The sequence below is a fragment of the Vidua chalybeata genome, chromosome 9 (genome assembly GCF_026979565.1).
Source record: "Vidua chalybeata isolate OUT-0048 chromosome 9, bVidCha1 merged haplotype, whole genome shotgun sequence".
Taxonomy (NCBI): Eukaryota; Metazoa; Chordata; class Aves; order Passeriformes; family Viduidae; genus Vidua; species Vidua chalybeata.
In genome coordinates, this window is record NC_071538.1 from 22,652,118 (window position 1) to 22,666,192 (window position 14,075).

At 39.2% G+C, this 14,075-nt stretch overlaps 1 protein-coding gene across 1 annotated transcript in view; it reads right to left on the reverse strand.

Annotated features, from left to right (window-relative positions):
- The window catches only part of DPYD (dihydropyrimidine dehydrogenase), a 339,118-nt gene that overhangs the window by 39,903 nt on the left and 285,140 nt on the right, over nt 1-14,075 (reverse strand). Inside the window, exon 20 of the mRNA XM_053950943.1 lies at nt 6,253-6,432. Within this exon, the coding sequence (XP_053806918.1) occupies nt 6,253-6,432 (180 nt within the window). The remainder of the gene's footprint in view (nt 1-6,252; nt 6,433-14,075) is intronic.

The following is a 14,075-nucleotide window of genomic DNA, read 5'->3' on the forward strand; positions in this document are numbered from 1 at the left end:
GGGGAGGAGGTGCTCCAAGTGCCAAAGCTGACTCCCCTTCAGCCCCTGGTACAGCCCACAGTGAGGCAGCTGTGCCCTGCAGCCCTTGGAGGTCCATGGGGAGGCAGAGATCCACCTACAGCCCAGGGAGGAGCCTCACACTGGAGTGGGGCGATGCCTGAGAGAGGGCTGTGAAGCTGCAGGAAGCGCACGCGGGAAGAGGCTCCTGGCCTGCAGACCTGAGAGAGGAGCTCATGCTGCAGTAGTCTATTCTTGAAGGACTGCACCCCATGGAACTGCTGTTCATGAAGAACTGTAGCTCGTGGGGACGACTCACATGGGAGAAGTCTGGGGAGAATTAGCCTTCCACAGGAGGGGCCGTGCACTGATGCAGTGATCAGTGGAAGGACTCGTGTCCCCGAGAGGTGGGAGAAACAACGTGTGAAGAACTGACCACTACCCCCATTCCCTGTCTCCCTGTGCCACTAAGGGAGGAAGGAGAGCCTGGAAATGAGCTGGGAGTGGGGGAAAAAGGTGTTTTTAATAATTGTTTAATTTCTTATTATCCTGCATTGATTTTAATTGGCAATAAATTCAATTAATATCCCCAAATTGAGTCTGTTTTGCCCACGATGATAATTGGTGAGTGATGTCTCTGGTTCCTTATCTCAACCCCTAAGCCTTTGGTTATATTTTGTCTTCCCTGTCCAGCTGCAGAGGAGAGTGAGAGAATACTTTGGTGGGTACCTGGCACCCATCCAGGGTCAATCCACCACAGCTTAAAGCTAATTGTTTTACCCTCTGACTCTTCTTCAGAACTGGTGATAGCAATATGGGAAAATGGGTTTTTTCACCCAATGTTAATTATCTTATTGCAATCTCTATATCAATGTATGTTAAACAGTCTGTATTTCCAGCCACAAATACCATTTTTTCTAACTTTTTTTATGCAGTGCTGGAAACAAGGTAACAGTTCTTTACCATACTGGGCAAATTTGTTTTCCTAAAGAACAAGGAGCACTTCCAAAAATGAAGGGTGAAAACCTCTACTCAGTGATGGTAGTCAGGCCAGAGGTCTTGAAGAATTTGAAGGCAGACAAAATTTATGATGCAACAGTGGTTCTTGCATAGCTGTGAGTTCTCATTTAATTAATTTACTTAATAGAAGAGTTAATTTAATATTTTGTATGAAGTCTGGTCGATATAACAATGCTTTTTCTCTGCCATACAAAAGACTATTTAGATTTGACTGCAGTACAGTTAGAATTTAGCAGGTTTATACTGTTTGGAAGACTCATATTTTAGTACCCACATATAACTTGTAGGAGATGAGTATTTTAGTCCAAATGGGAAGTCTGTTCCAATGGGAAGTCCATTCAGAGAAGAAAATCAGAAGGTTGCTAAATTTAAGGTGATGAAATTTCATTGAAGTTGTACACTGTGCATGTACAGCATCATTCTCTTTTATCTGCCTGATGAATAAAGCCACTGTCTGTAAATGTGTTTTTACCAGATACAATTTTAACATTTTTAGTGCAGCACCTTAACAGTTGAGAACTACCCTCTGAGCTTGTTTGGGGGTTTGTATATTTCTGGAATAAAAATGCTTAAATTATTACTTTTTGTTATTTTAATTTTTTATCATTTAGACATGATTAAACAAATACCACTTGTTCACAACTCCTGGTGCTGAAAGCAAAGTATGAAACATCCATATATATTCTTTTCCTATAAACCCACACCTACCAACTGAATAAATGGCAAGATTTTTGTTTAGCTACCTGGCATGTATAGAAGCCACTGCATTAAGTATGATTTTTATAGCGGACTTTCATGGAAGTTTTTACAGAGACACACTGTAGCACTTCTGTGATCACCAGCTGACACAGTGCATTTCTGGGACATAATCACTTCAGCTCTCTGGATTAAGACCAGTGAGCAACTAATAAAAGAGTCCTGTAACCAACAGACAAGGTGAGACTGTGAGACACACATGGGATCAAATTGCACCTCTGGGGAATACTACACTGTGTTCAGATACCTAGTGAGAACAGAGTTATCTTTATTGCTCCTGGTCATGTATGTTCCTGAGAAACTCGTGAACATTATTTTAAAACATAATTCTATTAATTTTGTATTGTAAGGAGACGAACTGTGCCCTTCCTCTGGTTTATGCAGTCACCCTAATAACTCTGGGTTGCAGGAGTGTGCACTACATCTTAACTGTCTTCCTGACTGCATCATGCACTTGATCTTAGTCCTAAATTCATTCTGAGGTAAGTGTGCTTTTACACAAGTTCTTCCTTGAAGGAGCCAGTGAGAAGCACTGTGGTGTCATCTTTACTTTGCCATTCTCTCATCTCAGCATCAAGATTTGCACACCGAGATTAAACGTGAGACAGGCTGACAACTTTTATTCCGTGCAAAGGTGACTCAGAGTTGATATAAGTGACAGTCATCTGTGCCAAGGTTTCAATGTCAGGTCCTCCCATAGGAAAAAAAAAAACAAAACAACCCAAACCAAACTCAGTAAACCATCTGAAAAGCAATGAGGAAGGAAGCCCAGAACTCTGTCTTAGCCACCTTTGTGAGCCCGAGACAGCATCTGTGCTAGGACTCTCCTCAGAGCTGTTACAGATATGGTTACAACCACGGGAAAGAATGAGTAAAATTGGTGGAACTATGGAAACCTGCATCATCCAGTGGCTGGAAACCAATGAAGCTGGCATTCCTAACTGGGAATCTCTCTCCTATTACAGGCAGTGTAGTACCACAGGTCACATCCTGGACAATGGCTCCAGCAGCAACTGCTGTATAAGCAAAAGGGAAAAAGCTACTGAAAAGACTATCAGAAAATAAATACCGCTGGCTCTAGATGATAAATTTAGGGTCTACATACAAAAATAAATAGATTCTGCAACAGTGAAAAACAGAAAAAGAGCACTCAAGTTTCCAAAATATTTCCCAGTGCTGTGGTGCTTCTGATATTTCAAGGACTATAAATTATCAGAAGTATTAGTTTCATTAATGCAGAAGGATGAACAGATACTAATCAACATGAATCTCTTTTTCAGCCAAAGCATTTTATGTTTGCTATTTAACTGCTTGTTATATTACACTATTTAGCAGAGTACTTTCAGTATTCTCTCTGTTTAGGAAGGAAATTATTGTGATAAATGTAACACCTGACAGTGATAACTATTCAGTTCGTCATTTATCTGTTGACTGCATGGCAAGACAGCTTCAGTTTGAGGTTAGGAGTACCATTTAGAAGAAAGTATTTATCTTTTAGTTTACTCTGGTCATCAAATACTACAATATTTCATGACAAAACTCCACTGTGTCACTCTCCTGTGGCAACACTCTGCAGTCAGCATCTGTTTGATGCTGAAACCAGGACAGACAATGAATTATAAAAAGAACAGTTCACCATTACATAAAAATACAGACATTAACATTCAATATTGCACTGTGAATCAAAACAGATACCATTATGAACGTACTTATCTGGGAACAGAATGGCTCCTAAATCTGTAATTTATTTAAAACTGGTAGAGGCTCAATGAATTTGTAGACAATCAGAAAACAAATAGTTCTTGATGCTGGTGAAAATAATTCTCCCTCAGTTCCTTATTATTAAAATATCAAATGTCTGAACTTTCTATCCTTGTGATTCTATTTGAAAATAATAGTAATCTTGTAACAAAAAGGAGGATGATTCTTATATATTTTTTAATCTATTGCACCAAACCCACAACATATCAAAATCAGCAAATTCACTTTTTTTTTTTTTTTTTTTTTTTTAATATGCAAATGCTTGTGTTTATTTGCTGCTTAGCTTCTTAGTAGGTCTTACTGAATAAACTGCATTTCATCTCATGGTATATACCAACACAAATTGGGACAACTCCTTATGTTTCTATAAAGCAGGATTTTGACTGTCACATTTTACTTCATATATAACATATACATTCCCACACATTATTTTATCAATGAGAAAATATCAATAGGTTATTTTCTCTGTTCCCAACAGAGATTAAGGACATGCATTTTAGCGAATTCATTTTAGCAAGAGACTCACAAACATGTTAATGACTTGCTGCCAAGCAAGTTAGATATTTGTGTTTGAATTGAGATGAAACTACAGTACTTAACTAAATTTACTAGGCACAAGTACATGAAATCCAATATTGATAATAATTTATGAAAGTAAGAATACTGATTCCTACAATACTGCAAACTTAGTTTATGATAACATAATTAGTTACACTAATAACACTGCTTAGGCACAGTCTTGCTAATTAGGATATTATAAATATTAATGATATCAAGTCTTTGTATTTGATTGCCCCTAGTAGGATCATTTATCACGGTATTTCCAGTTACCAGAGTTATATTATTTTTCTTTCTTTTCCCTTGATTGTTCATTCCTGGACAAACAGCCATCCTGAGCTTATGCCTAAAATGTATCAATAGCTTATCAACAATGCAGCCTGCTTAACTTTAAATGCTATTATTTAGTAGGAATGTTACAATGGTATAATTCAGTGCTAATTCGAATACACAATAAATTATATTCTGTATGTCTTTTAAATATCCAACAGAGCCAGCCACACAAGACTACATAGGGCTTTGTTTTTATTCTTTTTCATGTGACCTGTTTCAAGTGAAGATTCCTTTGAATTATTAAATGCTTCCTTAAAGCATATTTTCACGCAACATTTTAAAGTTAATTATCGATGTAGTGACAAGCAAAAAAAGACTAAAAATTACAAATTTTTTCCTCATTCAAAAGGACGGGAGAAACATCTTTGACAATGGCTGTCTGTTTAGTAAAATACAAAGGTAATACAGAGACAGAACACTGACTGCAGCTTGAAAGAAGTATTACAACAAATCTGTAACACGAGCTGGAAATGCTGTGTAGGTTTCCACAGGTGTTAAAGGAAAGAAGTTTAGCTACAACCCTTTGAGCCTGGTTTAACTGCTTAACATAAGTAGATGAAAATGAAACTGCTTATATCTTGGTTTATTTTTAAGCAGTGTATTATCCAGAGCTTTAGGAACAGGATTGTCTTTCCTCCTTGAAGGTAATGTTATAATTTTCAGAGCTCCACAGAGAACAACAACAATATAGGAGTCTCTAATCTCCTGCTAAATCCAATTCCAGTCATCAGCAATGATAAGCAGAGATTTGGAGGCATTTGACACTCCAAATCCTATTCTTTTGTAATTCTTTACTTTTTACAACATTTTCAACAGTCGTCCATCAGATTTTTGGAAGGATAATCAATAGGCATGATGTATAACTGAAATCAGTCTTCAAAGTGATCCCCTCTAGTAACCAGAAACAAAAGCTTGGCCTCCCTGCTGTGCAGGTATTTTGCTTAGAGCAGGAGGCAGCCGGGCATCAGCAGGAAGCCAGTTACACCTCCCTGCTTCTCAGGATGGATCAGCAGGTGCCCTGGTGGAGGGATGAGCAGGTCTGGGGCAGCTGCAACCCATTGCATCTGTCAAAAATCTCCAAAAATGCTTTTGTAGCAGGGAACTACTAGAGCAGAGAGGAAAGACAGTGCAGAGGATAGGATTTCATGCTGACCATCATTTACCTTCCTATTTCATCACAGAATTTCTAGGTTTAAATGATCTTGCAGAATTTATTAAATTGTCTGGTGTCACCAATCCTCACTTAGAACTTCCCTGTCATGCAGAGGATTTGGGCATCAGCACACATGAAAGACCACAAGATGCTCAGGTATGGTGATTGAAGGACCACTTCCTACCTGATCTCATGTTCCAGCTAACAGCTGGTCTGTGACTACCTGTCTCAGCTGGTCAGAGCCAGTGCAAGAGGGTTTTTGCATGTCTCCTGAATGTTGCACCCTGGCTAAACACCCAGGAGCTTCTGGCACACAATATTAGGATCAATCTCAAGTGAGTTGAGTTTCTTTAAAACAAGCAGTTCCAGAACTTGTTCTAATGCATTTTTAATTTTACATCTTATATTTTTTTTAAAGACATGATGTTATGAATCACGTGAAGAGATCATATTTATAGCAAAAATGTTAGCCTGTATCAAGTCATTTCAAGTTTGTCTTCTTAAGCTGCCTACATATTTGTTAATATTCAGAAGGAAAATGACTTGGTGACTAATTATGACAGCAGCAGTGATTAATCAAGGTAAGTAGCAGAAACTGCATACAATGATTATGGAATTACGTTCAAAACAAAGACATAGTGTTACTATACAGGAATGGCAATAAAACAACATACCTTTCCCTTCAGATCAGCAATTCTAGGTACTGGTTTTCCTTTCTGATGGCACATGGTTGCAGGACTCTGTCCATTCCAGTCATCAAGTTCCTCAATGCTTTTCAGGTAGAGAAGAGCTCGCAGTCCAGTGCAGTAGTCATCAATAACAGTGAAATCTTGATTTTGGATCGCACTGCACACCTACGAGATACAAGTCAGTTATCAGCTCCATCCTGGCAGAGAAGCATATGGAATTAGAAAGCTCTTTGGATTTACTGATTATCAGGTGGCCCTTCCTGCAACGCCACTGGGAAAGAACTACAAGGATTCAGGATTATTGTCTGATTAATCCTACGTTATGATGTCACCACTGCAGTTCATGAAAGAAAGGGCTCAATAACACCAGTCATACCCAGATTTCCCAGCAGCAGCCCTTGGACAAGACCTGAGGGCTGTTCAGAGATAAACCTACAAGCCCAGCCCCAGATATGCCTGCTGGGGAGCTGCTGCTGAGCACGTCAGCACATTGGCAAACCACCACCTGTGCTCAGAGCTTTGCCTGCAGACACTCAGTGGTACCCCCCAGCCTGCTCTGTTCAGGAAGGACAGGCATAACCAGTTAGTTCCCAGCCTAGCAAATCACAGAACCACAGACTTGCTGAGACTGGAAAGCATCTCTTGAGATCCTGTTATTCAACCTCCAGCACAGAGAAGGGTCAACTAGAGGAGGCTACCCAACACTGTAGCTAGTCAGGATTTGAATATCTCCAACTACACCTCCCTGGGAACCTGGTTCAGTGTTCAATCTCCCTTGAAGCTTTTTTTTCTTATATTCAAATTGAATTTCCTGTGTTTAAGTTTGTGCCCATTGTTTCTTGCCATTCCACTGGATAACCCTGTGATGAATCTGGATCCAATGGAAGTGTCTCAGCAAACAGCACTCATTAAACTGACCTGTATGTGGTGAGCATTGCCAGGCACAGAACAGAACAATCCCCTTCTGCCACTCAGTGCAACTGGGATGCCAGACCACTTTTTTTTTAAATACTTTGGAAGCATAAATAGCAATATAGCTTTATAAACATATAAAGTAGTGATCCCTGATCTGCAGAGCTTAACATGTACACACAAAACTACTGACAGCAGAAAATAGTCTGACCATTTACATGGGTTCTTCTAGAGCATGTTGGGGATATCAGCTCAGGCTTAAACCCACAGAGATCCCCAAACATACTGACATGAATAAAAAAATCCCCGACTGCTGACTGAATACCTTCTCATTAGCTAAACTCTAATCAGCCATCAGTGACAAGGTGCAGGGTTGATTGAGTGCCATTAATTATCAGTCCCTGGAAATGCTCTGAAATTCCAGAGGTGTCAATGTTTTCAGGCTCTGATTCAGCTTTTATTTTATTATTGTAAAAACTGAAAGGAATGCTCCTGATAATACCTTAACTCTGTGCACACATAGTGAACACAACAATGAAATAGCCACCTACTTTAGAACATGAATTGGTGCACACAGACATGCACAAACATCCACACTTCTTGGATGTGGAAACACACTTTAGACCATAATTGACATCAACACTTAAAAAGCACAGGAAATATACTATTGTTTTTCCCATTTCAGAAATGACAATACAGCTTGCAGTCCTGAAGACAGGTACACATCACATTGGGAAATACCACATACTACTACTGAACAAGAAAAAAAAAAAGCTATAAAATAAGCACAATAACATTTTATATGCAGTGCATTTACATTACAAAAAATCTGTTTCTCTGGAGAAACAGTGTGGGCGTTAATTAGGTCCGTTATACCTTCCACAGGCTTCAAGACTGTATTTTTTTTTGGATGGCAATTATAGAGAGCATCATAATTACTTCCCATACAGGTTATTTAACTGCAAAACTCCACTGATGCTTTTTGTACAGCAAGGAATTCTATAGGTTTTTTTAGTGCATGGGTAACACTTTTATTACCTACTCTTAAAAATACTAAAACCATAAAAAAATGCAGTTAAAAGCCATGTCATGTCACTTGAAACAAGTTCAGACACTTTTGTCAAAATCCTGAAATATTTTGACAGGATGTATACACATGAGATACACCTGAGGATACCTGTAATAATCTTATAAATAAAGAGGCTTTTACTGTTTTCCAGCTTGTGGTGCAGCATTATGAACTGCAATAATATAAAAATGTGTGTAAGATAATAACACACTAAGAGCTAACTATTTGTCTTCCCTGTGATTCTATATGCAATGCACTATTTGTCTTCCCTGGAAAGCCAAGAAAGTTCCAGAACTCAAGGCAAAATGCAACTTTTAAGAAAAATGTAAATGTCTGCACTAAAGAAAAATGCTACATGACATGGGGAAAGGCTTAGAACAAAGAAATGGTCTCAAACAATCCTCTTCCTCTGTAGAAACCTTATGACTGTGGTGCCCAATGGTTTGGATAATTAGCAAAAGACATACCTTTCACTAATTTCACTGGGATAAAAGCAAGTGCTTATGTTTATGGGCCTTTCCTAGAATAAGAGAGCTTCAAACATTAACGCATACAAAACCAATTGAAATAGTTTTGCCATGTATTTGGCAAATCCCAAAATTCTGAGCTTATGTTGCACAAATCAGATAGTTAGAGTTGTATTTTAGGTTTAAAGTATCTTCCATCAGTCAGTGTAGAAACCTTTGCTGCATTTTAAAAGGTGGTGAACAAAGTCAGGATAAAAGGTCGCCATGACCCATCAGCCATGACAATTCCTACACCACAGAGAGAGGTTTTTAGCATCATACCTGGCTGCCTCTGAATCACCAGTTTAAATGACACTGTGTCCTCTTTTCAGCACAAGAGAAGTGGCAATAGACCAGGTGAGACTCAAACTCAGGCATCCGGAAAAATCACAGAAGAACTGAACCAGCCCATCTCCACACCTCATTAATGTCCTGCTCTGCTCCAGCTGCTTCCCTGGGAGCAGGCACTGCCCTCCCTTGCACAGCTCAGTGCTAAGCCCGAGCCCCCTCTGCTGCAGTCCACATATTGCTGTATCCAAAATGGTTGCTACCACCTCTCATTTAATGTCTTATTAAACCACGTGAGGAGGAGATAAAGGTGAGAAGTGCTGTGTAAGGGCTGCTGTCCCTGCCTCACACACTGACGGAGCAGCAGCAGAACTGCAGCCAGCCCTGCCCACCCAGCCCCTCTCCTCAGCATCAGGCTGGTACCCACCAAGCACAGCGGAATGTGCTTCCCTTTAGACCCTGAAGCAAAAACCTGAACAGCAGTGAGGCTTTCCAAGTGAGAACACACCCCTGTTGTGCTGTGCTGTACCAAAGCAGTGGTCTGTACCCCGTGGCCAACAGAAGCCGCTTACGGACGAGTGCACGAAACAGAGCGCGCCCGGATCCGCCGTGCGTGCGGTTTGTCAGCCCCGCTTCTGGCAAGCAGCAGTGCTGGGACTTTGCACAGCAGGGATGGCACCTGCTTAATATCCCTTAATCCTAAATAATCCAAGTGGATCTGTTTAATGAGTAAATTAACATTCAGCTGTTCACTGACCCAGCCTTCCACCTGAAACATTTAGGTAGAAAGTACCTTCTGTGGAAGATGAGAGACTGCCCTGCGGACATCCTGTGGGATGAAGTGTGTGTGAAGCCTAGGAGAAGCCCAGGTCACAACAAAACTGTCAGCTCTACTGCTGACAAGTGCTGTCCTGCTGTCTTGTTTGTGTTGGTCTCTAGAAGCTGGACTTGAAGAGAGAGGTGCTACATTTTTCCTGTTTAGGAAGGTAATATGTATTATTCATATTGCACTAATATGCAGGGAAATAAGTTTGCACAAGCTTGGTTTTACTGCATTGCCTGGCTCTGTCCCAGTAGCAGAACTGCTACAATTTAATTTTTAACATGGGAACTCCTTCCTTTTCTCCCAGATCCAAACTCCAATGATGGCCCCTTATATCCCAAAAGAGACACCTAGGCCAACATGCAGTGTATGGTCAATTATACTGTGCTCTCAGTATTCTGAAATCTAAAACTGCTCAGCATAAGTTGCTGTAAGCAGCTTAAGTTACAATTCTAATCTATACAGACATGCCTGAGATACTGAAAGACACAATACCTGCTTTGCTGCTGGTAAACAGCCAAATTATCTCATTGGAATGGGGATGTGAAATGAATCACAGGTTAAGGCTCTAAGTAAAACTGTTCTGCAAAATGCAATGATGGGAGAGGCATGCAAAGGTCCCTGCTGATGTCTTTCAAAAGAAATGACCAGTCTGCTCTATTACTAAATAAACAAAAAAAGTGAGTTTAACTTTGTCACAGGATCTAGACACATTACAGCTCCTATTTGAACTGGAGTAAATTGTAAGGAGATTATTATTATGTAAAATAATTTTTATGGGTTACAAGATTTTTATTGAACACTCACACAAATCTGAAACTTTTAATTCATGTATTTTGAAGAAAAGTTCACTGCTGGTAACAGGTATTTCTACGTCAGTCACAAAATATTGGAAACGCCTTTGCTGTTAGCAGAATCATTACACAATAAAGAGATGCCAGTTTCTGGAGTGTTTACTGAGGCAAATCCCCTGCACTGTTTATTGAGAGCTCTGTCTGTGTAAGACCTTTCAGTTTTGTTCAGAGGTTGTGTTTCTAGAAGCAATGGGAAAAATACCCAGACAGTAAATTTCATTTCTGTTTCACTCCCTACAAAAATGGAAGTGGTTCCTGTCCAAACTTTAGCATATCCTGAGGGACTGCACGGAAGACTTGTGCCATCTCTGCAGAATTTGGACATAGTGCCTGAGGCATTTCCAGCCAGACCACCCAGTAAAGCAATTCCTATTCAGCGCATTTTCCCTTTGGGAGATCTTGTAGAGGAGAAATCTTTTTCTGTAACACTAGAAGAGGAAACACTGAAGTCCTCTTCAGGCTGTGCAGTCTCTCTTACCCTGGGACCTTCAGTTTTTACATAAACTCATTATTAGATGGCAAAATCCCAGCTGGAGAGGTGATGATGGAGAAGATAGAGCCAAAAATGAACCCTAGTCCCTACTTGCATTATTTCTATTCCATCAACAGCTGGGATTTCAGCAGAGGCCACAGAGGAGATGCAGATCTAGACAAGCTTGTGTCAGATTTCCCCCCACACTACTTTCACCCAATAAGAGGTATTGTGTATAATCTCATATACTGCTAGATTACCTCAAAAGACTGGAGCAGGTCAGGGAATCTAGACTGTTCAATAATGTGTTGTTTTGCAAGAAGAGGGTAAGTATTCTTGGTGTGACAAGATCTGTGCGAACAAAAATCCTGTCGTGCTCCAATTTGAAAATTGTTTCAAAGCACTCTTAGAAGGCTTTGCAAGTGAGGAATTTGTTCTGGGAGTCAATAGCTTGGAGAAAATTTTAATTTTTACATGCCTCTCAAATATATGTATCTCTCTTCAGGATATGGGTGTAAAATAATTGTCGTTTTTATGAAAACAGAAGTATCAGTAAGGAGGCAGATGGGTGGCAGTGATATACGGTCTAGAAGTAAGAAGATTGATGGGTATATATTTGTATATATAAATGCAAATCACATAGCTTTACTGTTCTACCATATTAGTTTCCATTTGTTGTAGCTGTAGAACATCAAAGCAGTGATGTCTTCGTATATTGCATTTAGTGGTAATGTAAAGGACTACCAAAAAAAAAAAAAAATCAAAGTGAGAGTTTCTAAGTAGTTTCCTGGCAATTGAGACAGCAGGCTCTTTCATCTGCGCTGTAACTGTGGCAGTGCATTGATTTAAACTCCTTCTGAGATCTCAAATGCTTTTATATTCGTAGGTCTCACTGGCTGCTTTCTTTTTGCCTTTTTTCCCCTTCAAATGATAAAATTCTAGCATTTAGCAGAATGCCATCTTGCTTCACCAGAAGATGGAGACTAATTTCAGCTTTGGTTCTAAACTGCACAGGATTTGTAAATAAAATAGCTCTCAAAATGCCATTCGATTACGAAATTGGCCTTTGACTTCACAATTTCTAATATTCTGACCACAGCAAAGGGATAAACAACTATTAGTCCTCTGAGATACCTGTGAGAGGCTTTACAACACATTAACAAATGTGCTTTGCCGTTAATTTGGTTGACTCTCTTTGAAATATTTTTACTGGTACGCTCAAATGGTAAATGAAAGGTTTACTATTTTATATTATAATATATTTTCAATTTTAGCACTAATGATCTTTCTGTAGAAGCTTTCTTTTCCTATTAAAAATTCTTCCTGATAAGTATGAAGACATAAATTCACCTTCTTGTTGGAGAAACATTTATGAATGCCTGAGCTGTTATTTAATGTATAGTTGAAGCTTGATTAGGTTCTATTGATTAGGATTCTTGTGAAAAAAAACCTGAATTTGTGAATGAATGCAAGATGGTTCAGGAAGGACTTTATTTGTGTCCACCTGTGTATCTATATGAATCGCCAACATTAAGAACGCTAATTTTATTGTAGAGGGCAAGACCATTATGATCATTTGGGTGAGGCATACACACAATTTAGGAATTATTCTCAAAGGCAACTACCAAAAATTGACTTGACTAAAGGGATATCTTTCTGGTCCATGTAATCTATATGCTGCATCGCTCTTGGCTATGGAAATGAAAATGTGCATTTTCTAGCCCCTGTAAAATAACTTGGAGATCTGTGCCCAGATCTCCAAAGCAAAAAGCAGCAGACACTGCACAGGTTGTCTGACACAGTGCTCATAATAATGTGGTAAGAGCTGCAATGTGAGAGCATGCAGACAAATACAATCTCCTCTGAGAGGCATTTCTGTAAATACAACCTTCAGGACACCAATGTCTATGGAAAGGCTGCCTCTATAATGATGGTTCCTCCTCCTCATGTCTTGTTGAACACCAACTTACCAGAACATTAAATGCGTAGCCTAAATTATCCTTTCTATCTAATTATGACTTCTGCTAGAGGGTTGTAGGATTAAGAACATTAGGGGAAGTGGTTTATCAGACAATGTGGTACAATCTTGGGAAAAAACCTCGAGACTCATTGATTTAAAGAACAAATTTGCAAAAAGAAAAAGCTTCCAAAATATTGATATAGTACAGATGGAACAATTTGATTCACTCACATTAGCTGCTTAAATGACTCTAGAGATAGAGGTTAGCAGATGGGATGTTACTTAACAAGTCTTCAGATACTGGATCAACGCAAAACTGAATTGGATGATAGCTGATAGCCTTTTGAAAACATTATGATTGAACTAATATGCATGAACTAATGAACTCCTATTTGTTTCAGAGTCTAGTACAGCTTTCAGAAAGCAGTTTGAAGGACTGAAATGTTACATCTATGAATTGTCTGAATTATGGGGGAAAAAGCCCACCTAATCTTTTTTACTAAGTCCTAGACTTAAAGTCCTAATGAGTAGAGGGCTTACTAGTGACACTTGGAGGGATAACACACAGAAGATTCAAAGATGCTAATAACTCCAGGCTCTGAAAAGCAGGCAACCATCCACAAAAGGCTTAAGAAATCTATATTTAAAAAAAAAAAAAAAAAAGGACTGGATAGTCCTATGCCATATGGGTCTCAGTAAGTCAGTGAAGTATTTCAGATATTTTGTTATGCCTCAGGAAATTTCATCAGACAATCTTGAGATAAATTGTCATTCTAATCCAAAGTACAGGCTAACGTAAGTAAATAATGGAACTCAAAATTACTTAAATGGAGAAGAAGGTCTCCAGCCCATGCAAGACAAGCTTATGGGATAAACATTGTATTTCCTGCAACAGCTTGGATCCTCACTACAATAGGACAACAC